Source organism: Curcuma longa, unplaced genomic scaffold, assembly GCF_044706935.1.
Source record: "Curcuma longa cultivar G26 ecotype Majalengka, Jawa Barat unplaced genomic scaffold, ITB_CL_G26_1.1 utg18532_np1212_1030455_RagTag, whole genome shotgun sequence".
NCBI classification, from domain to species: Eukaryota; Viridiplantae; Streptophyta; class Magnoliopsida; order Zingiberales; family Zingiberaceae; genus Curcuma; species Curcuma longa.
In genome coordinates, this window is record NW_027435598.1 from 493,951 (window position 1) to 513,100 (window position 19,150).

General features: G+C 33.3%; 2 protein-coding genes across 2 annotated transcripts; both read right to left on the minus strand.

Moving 5' to 3' along the window:
• Positions 1–287: 287 nt before the first annotated feature.
• Positions 288–12,915, minus strand: LOC141819778 (allantoinase). The gene is made up of 15 exons (XM_074707030.1): positions 12,741–12,915; positions 12,424–12,517; positions 12,106–12,226; positions 9,789–9,862; positions 8,973–9,049; positions 8,837–8,873; positions 8,529–8,614; positions 7,506–7,565; positions 5,893–6,038; positions 3,512–3,638; positions 2,877–3,041; positions 2,696–2,806; positions 1,374–1,484; positions 626–724; positions 288–493 (listed from the first exon to the last, which is right to left on the minus strand). The coding sequence occupies exons 1-15, from the start codon at positions 12,825–12,827 to the stop codon at positions 362–364; spliced, it is 1,527 nt and encodes a 508-aa protein (XP_074563131.1). The 5' UTR covers positions 12,828–12,915; the 3' UTR covers positions 288–361.
• Positions 12,916–14,283: 1,368 nt separating this feature from the next.
• On the minus strand, positions 14,284–18,767 carry LOC141819770 (bystin-like). The gene is made up of 12 exons (XM_074707022.1): positions 18,477–18,767; positions 18,191–18,394; positions 17,958–18,084; positions 17,676–17,724; positions 17,260–17,587; positions 16,966–17,045; positions 16,837–16,884; positions 15,937–16,083; positions 15,203–15,275; positions 15,037–15,109; positions 14,760–14,839; positions 14,284–14,662 (listed from the first exon to the last, which is right to left on the minus strand). The coding sequence occupies exons 1-11, from the start codon at positions 18,600–18,602 to the stop codon at positions 14,760–14,762; spliced, it is 1,335 nt and encodes a 444-aa protein (XP_074563123.1). The 5' UTR covers positions 18,603–18,767; the 3' UTR covers positions 14,284–14,662.
• Between the last annotated feature and the right edge of the window lie 383 nt (positions 18,768–19,150).

The window sequence follows — 19,150 nt, forward strand, 5'->3', positions numbered from 1 at the left end:
TAAAAATTAAATAGAAGATAATAATACTGAACAGTAATATAGTTAAGTATTTTTTATTAAAAAAATTAAAGTGGAAGGTGGGAAAAAAAGCCTTTTCACACACTGACATTTGCAAAACTATAAAATATCCTACTCTGCCACATTTAAGAGAGTGACAAATCAATAGTTTTAACAAGTATAATATGCCTTTGTAGACACTTCTAATCTAACATATCAAACTTTTTTATGCCTACAAATAAAAAAATGCATTTTGATAATAAAACAATAATCCAAACAAATTAAGAAGCCCCGACTTCGTCAGAGTACTTGGATCTAGTTTCACGATAGCAGTTTTTCTCTGAGAGGCCAGCTGAATTGTTCATCAATATTGTGCAAGGATTGGAGCACCACAGGCTGCAGATGCATGTGTTCCTTCAGAGAACACCAGATTTCCCCTCACAAAAGTTGCCAAAACCTTGCCAGAGAACTTCATTCCCATGTAGGGTGAGTTGTTCTGCACAATAGAATTCAAACAGAAAACTTGCTTTAATATACTCGCAAAGACAATTGTTTTATATATGACCTGAAGACAAATCAAGGTGAGGCAGATTTAGAAGTACTGATATCCATAGGGAATGACACATACCGGATGCTTATGGTATGTTTTATAGTTATCATCAAGAACAAACTCCATTTCAGGTTCCCACACAGCAAAATCCGCATCGTTTCCCACTACGATTGCTCCCTGAAAAAGATCATGCAAATAATTTTGAAGTGAATACATGTAGCATGTTGAAGCTATATGCATGCTTGGGAACTACAATGCTTGATTGTTCAAAACTAGAAGATATAATTGTGCATTGAGCTTGATAGTTGATACGTGACACAAAATTTAGCACTATCTTGAACATGTAACAAGCAAGTATGCTGGCATACAGTGAGGTGTTCCCTTGATCTTTAAAAATTCAACTTAATATGAGGGCATCCACTCCAAAATACCTTACTATGATGCAAAAAAGGTAATCGTGGGCAGTTTGGTAAGGAAGCTTAAATCGCCATCAAATTCCTCCTCATCACCTTACTCTCTTTGCCTAAATCTAAATCTGATTCATTAGTTATTGTTATGAGATGCAAGTTAATTGAGTCATTATTAGCTCTTGTACTTTTGCAACTTTTTATACATCATTTTCGATCAATCCACGTGTGACCTCTTTTTTACTTAGAAACAAGTTCATCCTCTATGCATCACCTTATTTATAACAATTGTATTCTATTATCAATGTTGGTGAAACTGTATATCCTATAAATACAGGATCTTTTTAATTAGTCTAGAACAACTGGATTGCTATTGGTGCTTCATTGTGAAAAGAAAAAAAATACATAGCCAAGAATACCTTGTACTTTTGGCCAGCAAGCTTTGCTGGCCTCTCACTCCACCAAGTTGCTATCTGATTGAAAGTAACTCCATACTTTTGTCCATAAGTCCATGTAATGGGCAGGACATACTACAGAAAATCCATTTACATTAGCCCTTTGAATAACATTAGTAATGCATCTTTTACAAAGATGTTGAGAAACATACCAGGTGCATAATCTGTATGACCAATCAATATGTATATTTTCACAGAATGACATGACAGGTTACATTAAGTCTCAAGTGTGTAGTTTAAGTCTTAGAATACATTTTGCTTATATTCAAGTGTCCATAATCAAAGATGCAATACATGGCAGAACGAAAGTGTAGAAATAGTAGTCTCTTACAGACATTGATACATATCTGAGTATTGAGTGATTGATAAAGCTTGACAAACTAACTTGACTGCAATGGTGCCTGCTAGGTGAACGTACTAGTAATATTTCTGTTTTTGGCAAAAGGATAGGAGCATGCCCAGAAGAACAGTCAAACTATATTATTAGTAATCATAGAGAGCAGTGTTCATAAATCTGAACACTGTTGCTAAAGATACACCGCACCAGATGCAGCTAGATTAACTGACTTCAACATATAACCACTAATCTAGCAACTAAGCAGTGTGTAAAATCTTTTTCTTCCTTTACTGATCCTCTTAATCCCCATAATCTGATAAAGTTTTGTCATCTTCTAAATATGGCCTGAATAGTCGCTTCCTCTGAAAACTTTTCCGCACCTCGCTGTCCAGATTGCTGATAACCAGCATTGCATAACTTAGTATAACTTACCAGATTCTAACAAATTGTAGAACATTTGCATAATATGGTGAACCAACAGACCATTACTTGAACACTCTCTACCCCCTTTGTACCCCACATAGGATGTTGATACCCGAAGTTGACATCTGGCACCTATATTACTTGCATTATCATCAAGCCATGTTTGTTCCAACTATTTGGTTTCAAGTTCTTTTATCCCCTCATTGAGTTCTATGCAACTCTATAACACTAGGAATATTCAAATTAAGCAAACTAGTTTGTATGACATTAACCAACTTTGCTTTGGTCTCTATCCATACATTAGATTTTCTGCTCTGATCGTTCTACTCTAACTATAAAATTTAGAGTAGAACGATCAATGCAATCACCAGAAATACAATGGAATCACCAGAAATAGATCAATGGATTTTCTGCTTTGGTCCTCGTTTAAGTTTGTAGATGTGCAAGTATTTTCCAACATACAATGAAATCACCATAAATAGATCAATTAATGTCTCATACCTCAAGAAATCAATGTTTAACTGACCTGCAAAGATGATATTCCACCCCAAGCCCTTAAAAAGTCACCTTGATCAAAAAGCTTAAGTTCTGGTACTGATGGAGAATGGTCAGAGCTCAACATATCGATGTGTTCTTCCTGAGCAGTAGTACAACATTTAAAGAATAAGAATCAATTTAGAAATGAAAATGTATTTTCATTTGAGTACCAGTAATGCTTCCCACAGCTTTTCCCTATTGGCAGCCTCTCGTATAGGTGGAGCACATTTAAACCGAGTATCCCCATCTTCAATTTGTTCAGCTGCAAATGCCAGGTAATGAGGACATGTTTCCACACTCACACTTCCACTATTCTGTCCTTTTTGTTTCAAGTCCTACAAATGAGAGAAAAATAGACAAAACTCAGAAGAATTGAGCTTTAAAATAGAATTTTAAGAAATGAAATCAACAGAAATGCTGAATATTCCTTAGTTAATAAAGTAAGAATGAAGAGATGAAAGTGATGAATAGGAAAATCCGTCTTGAAGATGGAACACTGGACTATCGCTCATATAGTTGTAAAGCCTTGGGATCTAAACCTTAATGACATGAACAGGACTTCTGCAGTATTGGATTACCAGAAGCTATCAATGTCCTAATAAAAATATAGGTTCAGAAAGTTCATTTTCAGAATTCAGGCCATGTAATTATGCAAAATTATGCAGCTTATTCATCACTGTATTAACAAACAACTGATGTAGCAGCAAACTGTCGCACATTTTCAGATATTCATCACTTTATTGAATCTTGATAAAATTTCATCCAGATCAAGGTAATAATACAAGTTCCATCAGGGTTGAGTTACCTTGATCAGGTCTAGTGAAGCTTTTGCATCGGACAGATGAACTATATGAACATGAGCTCCTTCTGCTGGACCACCAGTTTTTGTTTCTTTAATTGCTTCTTGTAAGTTTCTAATAGCAGCCTCCTCCCTTAAGGAAAAAAAACTATTAATAATTCACTCACTTGGGGCTTACAAGAAAACCAACAAATGTGAAATAGAATATTAGACAAGCACTTATCCGCACAGGCACAAAGGCTGTAATAGCATTAAACATACCAAATGCTGTTCTTTACAAAATGAACCTATAAAGTGTCATGCTTTTACCATTGAAAATTATTATTGGACTAAGTATTCAACATGTCAATTGATTGTACACATGATATGAATATGGAAAAGGAATCTCACATACTTGAGATAAAAGATCTAAATGAAACTTAATAGAAACCATATTCGAAAGGAGCATAGGCCAACCAATGAACCTATAAAGTGTGGTGCTTTTACCTGAAAAAAAATACTATTGGACTAAGTATTCAATGTGGAGTGATAGTATCCTTGATATGAATAATAGAAGCCATATTTTAGAGTACAAGCTAACCAATTAACTTACAAACTGTCATGCTTTTGCTAAAAAAAAACTATCCAACTACGTATTCAACATGAGAAGTGATTGTACCCTCGATATGACAAAACCCCACATATTTGAGATAAAAAATTTGGTTGAGACTTAATAGAAACAATATTTGAGAGGAGCATGAGCTAACCATACAAAGGAGAAAAAAAGAGATGAGTCTGATAATAATCAAACATGGAATTGGGTTTGTGTTTGTATGCAAAATGGCTAGTATGGATTAATTCAACTCATTACTGACAGGAAGACACAACATTAACAGTCATGACTCTGCACCAATATGATTCGAAAATATAAACATGCTATTGGTTGTATTTATCAACACCAACCTCTATCACCAGGACTAGCTCTAGTAACTTAATAGCTAGTTTAAAAGTTGAGCATCAATTCATCAGTTCCTTGGAGGTTATTTAAATAAGGTGGCCTTTTTAAAAGTCTAACCTCCTGATTCTTTACTAATATTCCTTTTGCTGCTTCATTCACAGCTCAGCAGTTCTCTTAAGTGTTAACTACTCGTTCTTAATCACCTCAGGCAAGAAGTTGAGTGTTGGTAGAATAAACAATTATGGTAATTGGTCCACAGGTAATTAGACTAGGTATTATTATGTTTGGGTATTATATGGGGTGTCTTACAATTTGATTTTAATAATACTTGAGAGCGATTTTAAATATTGTGTTGTTGTTATTAAGATTCAACTATCAAATAATATATATAGATGCAGGACTCAACATTCTCTACAACTAAAACATCCAGTTTGGAGTAAAACATACAAAAACATATAACTAACAACTCCAATAACTCTAACACTCCCCCTCAAGATGGACCAAAAATATTACACATATCCAGATTGCTACATAAACTAGAAAAATATCACACAAAAAAATAAAACTAATAATAACCCAATAACTCTAACACTCCCCCTCAAGATGGACCAACATATTACACATATCCAGATTGCTACATAAACTAGAAAAATATCACACAAAAATAATAAAACTAATAATAACCCAACAACTCTGACACTCCCCCTCAAGATGGAATTACACATATCTAGATTGCTACATGAACTAGAAAAATATCACACAAAAACTGAAACTAATAATAAAGATGAAGCTACAATAGTATTAAAGCGGTTGAGAAGCTTGACAAAGTCATGTTCGGGACTAATCTTTAATCTTTAAGGAGGTGACAGTTAAACCAAAGTTGCCAAGAGAGCATGCTTCAAATGATGAAATTGGTGATAATCTCAAAAGTCTTAACATAACTCTCTTGACTTCCCTCAAACTATTACAATTTTGAAGATGTGAAGATGGATGAAAATTTGCAAGAAGTTGCAAAGTGAAATAGAGAGATTAGGGACTGATTGCATAGTTTCTTGAACCTCTGCAAAGTGTATAAAGGGGTGTAAAGGGTAGGGACTGGCCTCCTCGGCCAGCTCTATATCTTGTGGAGGACATTATGTTGTTAGGGGCTGATTGCATAGTTTCTTGGTGTCATGTTTCTAGGAATAGAAATATGAAGCCACATTCTATGACCAAGGTAGTTTTAGAGTAGAGTTGTGATATCTTTGTTGAAGGTAACCATTCTTGTAGTTTTCTGAACATTTTAATGAATTATTTGCTAGTTTCTTAAAACAAATGTAATAATTTTAATTAGCAATTCAATACATATGGTTTTTACTTGCAAATTATTAAAGCATAATGGAAAATATTCAAGAAACTGTGAATATTTTGCAAATGATTTTTTTATGAAGAAAAGAAAAACTGTGATTACCATGATGTCGGCCTAGTCTTAAGATATGTTGCATAGGACCGAGGATTTGGATTACCACCAAGGCCTTCATCACTCTCATGATCCAAAACTACTTCTGCATGCACAAGCAAAGGTCTCTTGTACTTGGCTAAGACATATAAACCCTCCTACAATGGCACCAAAAAAATTAAAAGATAAAAATATATAGCAAAATAAGAAAGTTGACTCTATTAAGTTAAAATATTTTACACACAATATGTTTTTTTATTAGTGGAGATCATTTGAATAATCACAGAAACTTTCTCTTAAAAATATTGATGGTCATGCGTTATCCAGCCCTATTTAAGCAACCTGAGTATTTTTGGATAATACCCATAATTAGTTGAGAATTGTCACCAAGGAATCTTTTACATGGTGGATATATATATATATATATATATATATATATATATACAAAAACAAGCAGGTTGGCAAAGATTAGAATCTTAGCTTGCAAATAAGTTACTAACTAGTTATTTTGAAATAGGCCGTTTTGTAACATTGGTTGCAAAAATGAGACTGCCAATATGCAATCTTAGAGAAATTTGTTGACCCAGGTCATGAAAATCTCGCCATCTCCAGCCCCAGGAAATGTTAATTGTGATGCAAATTTGCATGCCATGGAGTGTGTTAAACCATAAGTCCCAATTGGGGCATTAAATTGACAAAATAATAAACAGATCATAAGTTTGACCTCTAGCCAACCCCACTCTTCTAACATGTGTTATTCTTTATCAACCAAAATAGATTTGTACATTCAACATCCAAGTATCTGTGGTTTGCATTCTATTAAACTATGCTATATGGTCAAAGTGTTTCCATCTTCACCAGATGTCAGGATCTTTATATATAAAGATCTTCAAAAATGTGTTGCGTAATGGAATCTTTAACACAAAGCTAAATGCATAAGTGCTGGAGTTTGGGGAAACCTCCTCCGGTTGGCTTGTAGCCAGATAATGTTGACTGGCTAGAATTCCAAATAAGGAGAAAAACAAAGGAAATGGAGAATCTAGTACAGTTTTGTGCTTGAACTGTGATGTTTGTTTTAAAAGTTGTATATGATACCCAAAATAAACTACCTATCTGTTTTATGTCAAAAAAACTAATGATTGATTATTTCTTGTCTAATTTTTATGAGAATAGGTCAATGTTGGGACCTCTGGAAGTCATCCCAACCCCTCTTTCTTAACTTACTTTCCAATTAATGGAATTTTAAATCCTTTATGTGATTCTTATTTTTTATGCTATTGTTTATTTCTCTTTGCAGATCATTTGTTCCGTGTATTGCATCACTCTATAGTAAAATATGACAGATGTTAGAGAAGTATAGTGAAACTATGACTAATCAATTTTTCTGATAGTATAAACATTCAGACTGATCTTGTAATGATAGAGAATCAACTACACTGTACATTTAGTAGTTGTGTTGAATATGGAATTGAGGTGATGAGGCAGACATGGCACTTCAAGCCTCGAAGTTGTTTGAAGATCAAACCAGAAAAATAATCCAGGATTACTATTATTTAATAATTACTAAGCAACACAGATAATGTAGCAAAGGATTTTCTAAAAACAGAAAGAGGTCATGGACTCACCTTGATATGTGTTATATTTGTCATCGGGAAGTCATTTATTCCTGAAGGGCACATAAAAGACTGCACGATAAGTAAAGAAACAAAGTCAGAATTTGAATGTCCATTATAGTTCAAACCTATTTTTAAGTTATCCTACTAGAATGATGTTTAAACTTAAAAAAATACTAATAACACAAAGTTCTAATTGAAGGTTGGGAAACAATTGCACCTTAAGAGACACCTAATCCATCAATTTTTTTAAAAAAATCACCATCAATTTCTGTGTCATGAAATACAAGATTAAAAAGTATATTGTGATAACAACTTTAGTCAACAAAATATGCTACAGTCAAAATTTGATGACTGACTTGGACAAAAGAATTGCACAACTCCACTCTTTATCCAGTCAATTATAGATCTATCTATGTCATAACTGTGTTCAATTAAATTGCTAGAATATTGATTTGGATGAAGATTGCAATAATAGTTTGTAACCTTCCGATTCTTATAGTAACTAAAGATGATTATGTTAACCAAAAACATAAATTTGAGTTGCATAGATCATTTTGCTAGGGTACTTCACCAAGTGATAAAGATAGACAAGAAAAGTAAAACTAAGAAATTGCACATATCTAAACTTAATTGATGCAGCAAGAATAAATCGTTTGCCCAAAACTCAAACTCTCAACTAACGAGGAGGAAAAAGAATTAATAAGACAAATTCTCTGTAAAACAACAACCTAATTTATCCCTAAAATATCTATAACAAACTTTTCTAAATAATTAAAAATTTTAAAACAACTCTTACAATTAATTACAAACATTCCAAACTCTAAACTTTAAAGGAAATCGTATATTTAACCCATCTCAAATTGCATCATTAATAGTCACAGGCGTGTAAATTAAGTCCAGGTAACACTATTATGAAACTGAAAGTTGGAAGCTCCCTAGACCTGGAACTGCACCAGCAAATTTTCAAACCTGAGAAACTAAAAAAATGCAATCTCTATCCAGAAACTAAAAGGTGTTATTTTTGCCAAATACCTTCAAACCAAGTGCACCAGCATGCAGGAGACCATCCAACATGGTTATATTATAAGCATTTTCTGGAACTAAACCACCCCAGAAACCTGTGTCATGCAGAAAGTATGGTCCCTCAACAATGAGAATCAAAATGTTCAACAGCACAAATACCAAATAAGCAGACAAATTGAATATAACTAAAGTTTGTGCAGAACAGACAAAATATTAATTGCAAAGATATCAACAAAGAGACATATTAATCTTGTGACTGAATTTGAAATTTAAAAATATGCTAATTTTGACTGGATGGATGAAATTTTAAAACCCACCAACATCCACATAAATCTTCTCCTGTGTGGCCTCAACCTAATATAACCAATTAAAGAATCAACAGTGGAACTATCCTGAGTGACAAATAGTAAACAAGACATAAAATGATACAGAACAAACTTATCAACAATAGACCTTCATTCTTAGTGTCTCTTCAGAAACTGTAGAAGGAAAATTGTTAAGAGGCATGTCTACCAGTGTTGTTATGCCACCTACATTAAAAGATCAAAATAATCAACATAAATTACTAGCCTTACAGCTTGACAAAATATCTATTATATTAAACAGAATAGCATTAGAGCAACAAATTTGATAGCTTTGAATCCATTAATAGTGTATTAATTAATGTCGGTTCAAAGTTAGGTTTCATTTGTAATTATATTTAATCAATTTTTTCAAAGATAGATTGACAACAAAAGATTTAAGAAAAAAATAACTAGGAGGCACTACCTAATTTAGCTAGGAGTACATTTAATTTATAGTATCAACAATCAATCTAGAAAATTATAGGTTGAGTAACAAATCAACAATTTTTATGATTCATCTGAATGATGAGTATCTTTACTTTTTCCAAGTCAACAAAAGTATATTGATATAAAACTCATAGAAATTTGAGTTAAAAACGAGAGTAAAATTAGGCAACCTATACCAGCCTTTTATATTGAAGGTAGATTTATGTTATGCCTTGTAACTTTCTCTATCTGTGTATTTGTACTATAGAGAATATGTTTGATTGAAGGGAAACAAAATGTGTTCATATATTAATTTTGTTTTAATATGCATTCATGATAATATAGACTTGCAAACTTTAGTACATACCCAATCTTAGCAACATGGTCCTCCATGTTAGCTGTACTCTGCTTAAGTAGATTGTTAATATGAACTACATCATTCCAAAGTACATATGACATCATATAATAGGGATCAATAAACAGATTTTCAATTAGGCACCTGAAGCAGCTGCTTTAGTTCCTGATGAGAATCCTTCCCATTCAACTCTTCCAGGTTCATCAAGATGCACATGTCTGATACACAGGCACATTTATAAATTCAACTCTCGAGTTGTTACAAATTCTTTGGAATAGAAATTACCCAATTATAAAGCTTATCCACATATGAAGAAAGAGAAGCAAATTGTCATCCATGAATGAATTTACACCACCAATTAGTTTGTAAATTTAACTTGGATTGATTGTTTGTATGAAGACCAAGTGCCCCTCAATAATCTATAAATTAACTAATATAGAGTAGAGTAAAACTTAGTTTGTATTCCGTAAACACGAATGTGATAAGAGTGTGAGGATTTATGAAGATCATAAATTATCTGCAGCAATGAATCTAAACTGTCTGCACCATACCATGTTTACTTTATGTTATCGATCAGTATACATGTATTATCTTGAAGTATGTTTCCAACAGAAAAAATATATATATGGCAACTAGCCTAACTTTCCAACTTCTTATACTTCCATTATTAATCATTGTCTCTCTCTCTCTCAAATCTTTGAAGATATAATGCATGAATTTAACTTATAATTTATCCATCACCATGATGAATGACAAATTACAGGCAAGCTAAGCTTTGCCTTTTAGGGATTTCTTACTGAAACTCAAGAACATTTAGAGAAGTAACTGGTCATTTTAAGATAGTTAATAGATGCCCCCAAAAGGAATTGGGAATGGTGGAAAAAATATGTTATCAAGTGATTAGAAGGGAAAGATCCAAAAAGATAAAAGTAATAGGAAGGGCAAGGGATGCATAGTGCTAATGGGATGGAAATGGAAATTGCAAGGAGAAAGAGACTTCCTGAAAAGGGATAGAGCATAGACTCCTTATTAATCTACATACAAAATAAGTCTACTGTCCATCAATTATTACTTTGCTTTATTCAAATTTCACTCAAAAATGCATTTACAATAACCAATCTTATACCATTTGCACTAAAAACAAAACTTCTGGATAAACTGTGGGATTGAGGACAGTTGAAAACCAGTGAGAGATGGTCAGTCCAGTAGTAATAGATATTGAAGTATACAACAGCACCAGTTAGTTTTTGATCCATTACTGTGGGTTGATACAATGCAGCATGGGACTGCTTTCACATTCCTGTTTTAGCACGATGTTCTTTCATTAGGTAGCTTAACGAGTTGACAGGATATTACCCAGAATATGCAGCAACCAGTGTGGAAAGATGACCTATCAACATTTTTTATCTATAGAACTCAGTTATGCGCTTATTTAAGTATCCTTAAGTCAATTATGAACTTGTGATCAGTACGTAAAATACCATGGGCATGGCAATTGGCACCATCAAGGTATCGCCCACTTTGACCAACATCTCATACAATTTGTCTCACAATTTGTCCCTTGTGAAAATTGGATCTAAAATGAGGAACTCCATGAGAATCGCCTATACATGAATCGGTCCATGCTAAACATGCTTAATTTTGGACTTCTTATGAAGAATTGATCCAATTCCACCAAAAGGTACCCCATCATTGAGATCACATACTTAGTTCATTTAAGGTATATGAAAACAATGGTCCAATCACTCTTTCCCTTCTTTTGTGTGTATCAGTTTGTTCCTATCCTTTGCATTTTAAGAGCTTGTTGAAATCACATCTTGTCCGAGCTATTTGCTTGGGAATCACTCATGGCTCTCATAGGACCGGCTTGTTCTAAGCCCACTAGTTTCTGCTAGTTCTTCACACAAATGTATCAAGGTTTTCTCCACTTTTACCAGCTTCCTATATTATTGGTTTCACAGTTTGTCCTGGGTGGAAACCTACTCCAAAGTAAGAATTTATAGTTCCTATGAAGAACTGAGTCAATTCCACTAAAAGATGTCTCATTGTCGAAAGTAAATACTTAATTCATTTAAGGTACCATAACCCGGTTACACTTTTCCCTACACATGTATGGATTCATTTTTTTTGCTTGCTTCCTAGAATCCTAATAGGACAAGCACCTTATCTGAGCTGTTTACTCTAGTGTTACTTCCTACCCTCGATGGACCGGATAATTACAGGTATACTTACATACAATGTCTAAATATCACACTAAGTCATATACAGAAATCAAATCCAAGGAGTAGTTAATAATGGTCATAACTACTGCTAGTAGTCTGCTCATTTCTTACATCATAAACTCTATATTGACATATAAACATAAATTTGCATATTGCAATGCAGAAAATGTAAGTTTATTGTGTATTTCTACTTTCTTCTATGAACAAACAATGAAGAGAAGGATTTTCTGATCACATACATATCAATAAGACCAGGCATAATAACTGCTTCTCCAAAATCCACAACCTTCCCTCCATATGTCCACCCTTTCTGATTGTCTGTTTCGATTACGGAGGTTATTTTCCCTTCTTTGACTTCCACTGAAGATCAGAAAACAACTAATAGTAGGTATTCATGTCTCAAAATTAATATAGAAACTTCAACACCCAAAAAAAGTTTGAAGCTATCCAGTGCTTCATACGTTTCAAATAACACTCTTGTGTTTTATTTCTATCCTTTTTTTTCATTTCTTCCCCTTTTTTATTTTCCTTTATTTATCTTTTAAAACTGTGCTTACCTGCGCCCTCAATAACACCTCGAGGTGTAACAACCCGCTTGCTGGTTATCCAATAGTGGTCATGGCGAAGAAGGCTACATTCAGTAACTGACTTCTGCACAAAACAGAAATTTCCAAGCAATAAATTTTCAGAAAAATCATGAATTGAGAACTTGATGGATTACCATAGACCAATCAAATCCTAATAACAAACAGCGACTACGAAGAAAATTACAAATAAGGGCAATAGAAGGCAACTCAACACGAAAAAAGCTATCTTTACTCTGATTACTGGACAAGGAAAAGAGGAGGTGGAAGAGTGGCAAGGAGAGGCGGACCTTGGGGTTGCTTCTGAGATAAAGAACGAGGGAGGAAGCGATCAAAACCAGCAAGGGAAGAACCCTCCATCTCAATAGATCGTCCATTGGCTTCTCTCCTCCCTCCGTGCTCGCGTCGATTTCGATTGGGTTTCTGTTCGGATTCTAACTCCAGTGGAGCTTGCTTCTGGTTCGACGTGCGTCACGTCAAAAGTCATGGACACCTGCGTGTTTGGCTGGACAAGATTATTTTATTTTTATTTTTAAAAAACTAATTTTTTATGATTTTGCCAATTTTTTAAAAAATGTTCTTTTTATTAATATTATTTGTAAATTTAAATTAGGTTGAGCTTATTCGAAGGAAAGCTACCAGCTTTTCTAGGTTTATTGGATGGACAATTTTAATAATTGTAATAATTAGTGGCACGCTTTTTAAATTTGGCCAAAGATTAAAAAACAAAAGACGCTTTAGATTTATCAAATATTTAAATGGACGACTTTTTTCAAAAAAAAAAATTAAAAGACATCGCATTTGTAAAGAATAACCTTACTTTCATTGTTGTTATAATAATTACAACTAAATATTATAACGCGTAATAGTTACGATTAACTATTACACATTATACAACTACAAATAGCTATTAAAATGTGAAAATTTAATTATTTTATTTTAATAAAAATATTATATATAAAATATTATTATATTAAAATACTCTTTTTTAACTTACTTAAAATTATTTAAATTTTATCAAAAATAATTTAAATTAATCAAAATTATTTTAAAATAATTATAAAAATTACTTTTATATCTATCACACAATTATAAAATTATAAAAGCTATTAAATAACTACTACTCATTTATAATTAAAACTTAATCATAAAATTTTAAATTTTAAACTCGAATTATTATTATATTAAAATATTCTTTATCAACTTAATCAAAATTATTTAAATTTTATTAAAAATTATTTTAAAATTGTTACAAAAATAATTAAATAATTACTATATAGTTATAAATAAATTTTAAATTTAAATTCTAAACACTATTATATCAAAATATTTTTTTATTAATTTAATAAAAATTATTTAAATTTTATTAAAATTATTTTTAAAAACTACTTAAATAATCGATTACTATAATAATATTATATTAACTATACATATTATAACAACCATCAAATAATTAAAAACTATTATACAATGTACCAACTCACAATGTACAAACTAATCTTAACTGCTACAACATCAAAATATTCTCAAAAAGTAAAGAGCAAGACGATTTGATAAATCTAAAACACCCTTTTTATTTGTCATTTTAATTTTTGCCCTTATAAAATCCAATTTCAAAGTAAATTTAAACTCCTTGAAAACTTAATAAATTTACACCCAAAACATGAAATTTAGGACACACTCCAAAAACAATTGATCCTAAAAATCTCAAGATATATCAGCAAATTGATTTTAAAAACAATTTGCTGACTGAAGAACAACATAAAGTTTATTTCAATTGGCCCTTTGAATTTACATCAACATAGCAAAAGAACCAAAGAACACCTGGAAACACAAGTAAAAGAGATCATCAACATTTATAGTATTTCAATGTCAATAACAGCAAAAAAGGGGGACCTAAATAACCAGTTCTTGTGGATGCAACTTCTCTCAGTTTGTTGAACACTAGAACAGAAGGCTTAAATAACTAGTTTTTGAAGGTGCAATCCTCTCCATATTCTCATAACACACTTGCAACACACAAAATTCCATAGGGCACAGAATTAAAAACAATGATCTCGAAATCCAGCAGAAACATAATAGACTCCTCCCAGATTACTGTTTTACTATAGGTATGGCCTTTCTCGAATAATGAGCTACATATCTCAGGCAACCGCAACACTGGCTTGACTCTTGGCCAGATAGAATTGAAGGTCAATTAGGGTTCGAGCATCTGCAATTGCACAAGAAAAGACCAGTCCAAAGGGGTAAAGAATATGAAAGAGGAACTAAAGTAATTTAATGTGATGGCCACTACAAGAACCAAATACCTAATCCTCCTCCATTGGAACTTCTGGGAAATCCCATCTGTCTTCCTCAATTGGATTGTTGATTATAGAAAAAGATGAAGGTAGGGATGGTTAAGGAAACAATTCACACAATGCAGAAAAGATTGTTATGCATGAAGGAAGCATGTGGCCAATGAAAAATTCAAAGCAAACAACAAACTATTCATTATGCATGAAAAAGAGGAAGAATTTCTTAAAGAGAGAATATCTTATAATCTATCTACTAGATTGTTATCAAAATGGCATAGGAAAAGGATATATATAGACATGGGATCATCCTTCTCCCCACGATTCCGGCTGTTCTTTAGTTCCCTTCGGATCTCAGGAGTAACCTGAGAAAAACATTACAGTTGAATAAATCGGCAACATCAAAAAAAATTTAAGACTTCAAAACTGAGATCCTTCCATATGTTCATATCTCATACCAAATGATGTTTCTGGTGTTGAAGTAAACGATGAAGATCATCCTTTTGCTCCTTACTCAGTTCATTTTTGTATCTGTGAAGCAAAATTAGTCATTGATAGAACAAAAAACAATATAACACAATGAAGTCAATTCACATGAAAGTTTAGTGTGTCTATCTTGCAGTCTAGCTAACTTCCAGTTCTTTTGGAAGGAAACAGTCTAAGCAAAATTCATCCTAAGCAGCTAAAGAATTTTTTTGTAAAAGAAAAGTAAGAAAAAAATGTATGATGGCAGCAGACGTAGAAACCCCAGTTACCCACTACAATTATCTTTTCCAAACAACTACGATATTCAATAAGGAAATAGCATGCTCCCAAAAGATTCTCACAAAATTGTTCTTTCTAATAGTTATCCATGTTGCAAGACTTCTTAACTCGAGCTTAATCCTAGCAGAGTGAATCAGGATGCTTTATGAAACTTGGTCTCAACCATCAATAGAACAAAAAGAGAGTAACATAATATACAAATTTTAGAATAATAAAGACATGCATGCAACAGTGCAAAGCACGTTTAGGCTTAATCAAAGGATTACTCCACATAGGTTAAAAGGAGATCGAAGTGCATTGTTAAATATCAATAAATAACCCAATAATATCATGCAGATTAACACTAATTCACCATAAGGGGCAGGTTGATAGTGCAAAATTTAAGAGTAATTTTAATATAGTAATCAATACAGGTTCAGCAAATCACCTTTGCACAAATGCAAGAAGTGATTGGTGCCATATGACAGGCATTACTCTGGTATCCTCGAGAAATCTCATGAAGTGTGCAAAGACTGAATCAAGCACTTGATATGGCATTGCATACTTCTTGTCCAAGAATAACTTGATAAAATAACTGCAAAAAAACAACCACATAGGTATAAGTTGGTGTTTGTGGGACTTTGAACAAGACTTTGACATTGATACTAGTACAACTAAACATTAAATGAGTATCACCTCAAAATACACACCAAAAACATTAACAAAAGAAAGCCAGAAAAACAACATTGTCACTTGTCCAATGCTAGGATGATTTGATATTTTTAGGATCATGTGTATTTGTACATCTGACATGTGATATTTATCCAAATGGTTTATGATATGAGAATAGTTAGATTCAATGGACATCAAATACTATGAGGGTCTCAAGGTCTTAACATGGAGAATGATAAATATATAATCTATGGTATAAAGATTGAGTGGTTAGACTAGATGGGGTTTTTGAATTTTTTCTAAGATCATAGTTATATATTAGTTTGTAAATGAATACTTTAATTTTGCAGGATTACTAGTTAAGTTCACAGAAATTTTAAAGATAAATGCTAATGCAGCATAGAATGTGATTCCTGTTATGATTCTTCTCAAGTCCACTAAAGAAGAATGCATTTTGAAGACTGAAAATGATATATGCCATGATGTCAAATTAATCACACAATGCATGAGATGAAAAAAAAATGCCATTATGTCAAAGATTGATATATATTTAACAATTTTGTGAGCACAGAAAAAATCCATCTCAACCAAAACAAAAAGATAAAACAACTGAAACTCTTTGACCATAACATTAGTATAGTAGAGAATGAACAGAGAACAACTGTATCAACTTTACCTAGTGGTGCCACAATATTCTAGCTCTGCTAACTTCATGAGAGCTGCACTGTAAGCAATAATAAGGATCGTCATGGATTCATAAAGTTCATTGACCAAATGAATTAAAAATTCCAATCATGCACTTTACCTGGAATGAAGTGGAGGAATTGATACTTTCGAAATTATGCTCCCAATAATGACAGCTTCCCGAAGAGAGCAAGTTCCTGACTGCAAATCAGAAAATGCATTTTTGCAGCTTCAGAGCAACTAAAAAGATATCATAATAACGACCCAGAAGGCATGCAACAGAAGCCAGTCTGAAGATGCGACATATCAATTTTTTGAATTCAGGCAACTTAGACTAATATCACAAGCATATCTCGATAGATATGTGAATCATGTATTGAAGGCATAGTAGTATAGCTAAAAAAATTCTGGGTACCTGACAAAGTGGTAGCAGAACACCCTTGAAAAAGGCAGCAGGCTTGAAAAGGGACTTTTTAAGAGACTGATACAGAGCAAAGTGCAGCCTCTTATTCTTTCTGATGTCCTCTCTAATTCGTGGGAGTAAAACGAGATTGTAAAAGCGCCTAGCTTTCTTCGCATTCATATTTGAAGCGAATATTCTTGTTGCTTGATACATTGCATTAGGAGACCAATTCTCTGGTTCTGTTAGGTATAGCACATCCTCCCAGAGTTCGATGGCTGGAATATGTTTGAAGGCCTTTGGGAACTTTCCATTGGTGTACCTGCTCAACAGCTTCCCTACCCTAATAGGGATCAATTATGCATTTATCATGTCATTTTAGCTACAAGAATAAATAGAAGTAGAAGAAGTATGAGTAAAATATAAGGTACCCCTTGTACAGATCGATGATGGTACTATCCAATTTAGGGAGTGGGCGTTCTGTGAGAAAGCGTAACCAGTTAAAAACAACAAACTAGATCCTTAACCATCAAAGAAATAAGATAAAAAAAAAAAGTTATTATATTTATGATTTAATAGACACAGAGCAGCAAAAGGCTAACAATGTTAGGTCAGTTAAGCACCAATATCATCAGTCATGTCTACTATACATATAAAGCTGAGTACATCTCACTAATAACATTGAATGATTTAGTCAGGAAGGATAAGCCAACCAGATGTAGTCTCTGCCTCCTTTTCTTTTATTTTCTGGATAATTATATCCGCTAACGTTGGTAGTGGCCCTGCGTTGGTGGACATGAATGAGGCCAAAACCTTCTCATCTTCCTCGTCAATCTCCACCTAAACCAGAAAATACCTCAAACCTCCAATTATAAACAATCACCAAGGATATTTAATTTAAATAATAGAGAAAAACTAGCATAGAAAGCTGATGGAAGGGACTCACATCACCACCATCATACAGACTCTGCGTTTCAGTGAACCCATCGAATTCATCAATGTCTTCGGCATCGCTATCCGCACGTGCCAAAGGATCAACCGCGACGGCAGAGAAGGGAACTCTGCTCTCTTCCTCCACTTCCTGAAGGATTTCCTTCTGCTGGTCGAGGGCCTCCTTCAATATTTTCGAACTCAGGCCTGAGGAAATCAACTGCGCATGTGAAAAGCGACCACCTTTAGCATGGTCCTGAAAGAAAAAATCTTTGGAAATGAATATAGAGGGAGGATTTTGCCTTGTCTCCGGTCTGGTGGCTCTTTGGGGAACCGGCGCGCTTCTTTGACTTGAAGGGCTCCTCGTCTCCTAGAAGGATGCGGTGCTGTTGCCGTGTCGGATTCTCCTTCCGCTTCTTCCCTGCCATCGTCGCGGCTGTGGAAACAGAGACGGCGATCTCTCAGAGGTCAGGAGAGGCGCCACACAAGGAAGCTACGTGGCAAGCGACGCTGCGTTGGATGATCGCGTTGCGGCGGCAACGAGCTGGGAAGGCGGTGCCGCACGGGGAAGGAGACTGGGAGGGAACGGCGACGGCGGCTTGGGACGAAGGGATTAGGGTGAACTGAAACTATATATAGTTTTTTATATTAACATATAATATTTATTAATAGCATATATATTTATATATAATATTTTTAATAACGATTTTTAATGAAATTTTTAATTTTTTATATCGATAATATTTAGAATAAAAAATTCAACATAAAAATTAATAAATAATTCTAAAAACTAACTTTTTAGAGTACTATAAACACTAACTAATATCCATATTTCTAGAAATATTATTTTTATATTTTATTACAGTAGTTAGAATCATAAATTCAAAATTAGGTTAAACAATCAAATTTCTAAAATATTTAAATAAGTCTAGAATTTAAGTCATTTATTTCTTTGAACTATTATACAACAATGGAG

What these genes read in the sequence shown, in the direction of transcription:
- LOC141819778 (XM_074707030.1), bottom strand. Translation starts at nt 12,827, where the DNA reads ATGGACGATCTATTGAGATGGAGGGTTCTTCCCTTGCTGGTTTTGATC. An exon ending in AACTAAAGCAGCTGCTTCAG is followed by an intron (nt 9,050 to 9,788) that starts GTGCCTAATTGA and finishes CTTTTAATGTAG; the next exon opens with GTGGCATAACAACACTGGTA. An exon ending in CTGGTGCACTTGGTTTGAAG is followed by an intron (nt 7,566 to 8,528) that starts GTATTTGGCAAA and finishes CTTATCGTGCAG; the next exon opens with TCTTTTATGTGCCCTTCAGG.
- LOC141819770 (XM_074707022.1), bottom strand. Translation starts at nt 18,602, where the DNA reads ATGGCAGGGAAGAAGCGGAAGGAGAATCCGACACGGCAACAGCACCGC. An exon ending in ATTCCTCCACTTCATTCCAG is followed by an intron (nt 16,885 to 16,965) that starts GTAAAGTGCATG and finishes TATTGCTTACAG; the next exon opens with TGCAGCTCTCATGAAGTTAG. An exon ending in AACACCAGAAACATCATTTG is followed by an intron (nt 15,110 to 15,202) that starts GTATGAGATATG and finishes TGTTTTTCTCAG; the next exon opens with GTTACTCCTGAGATCCGAAG.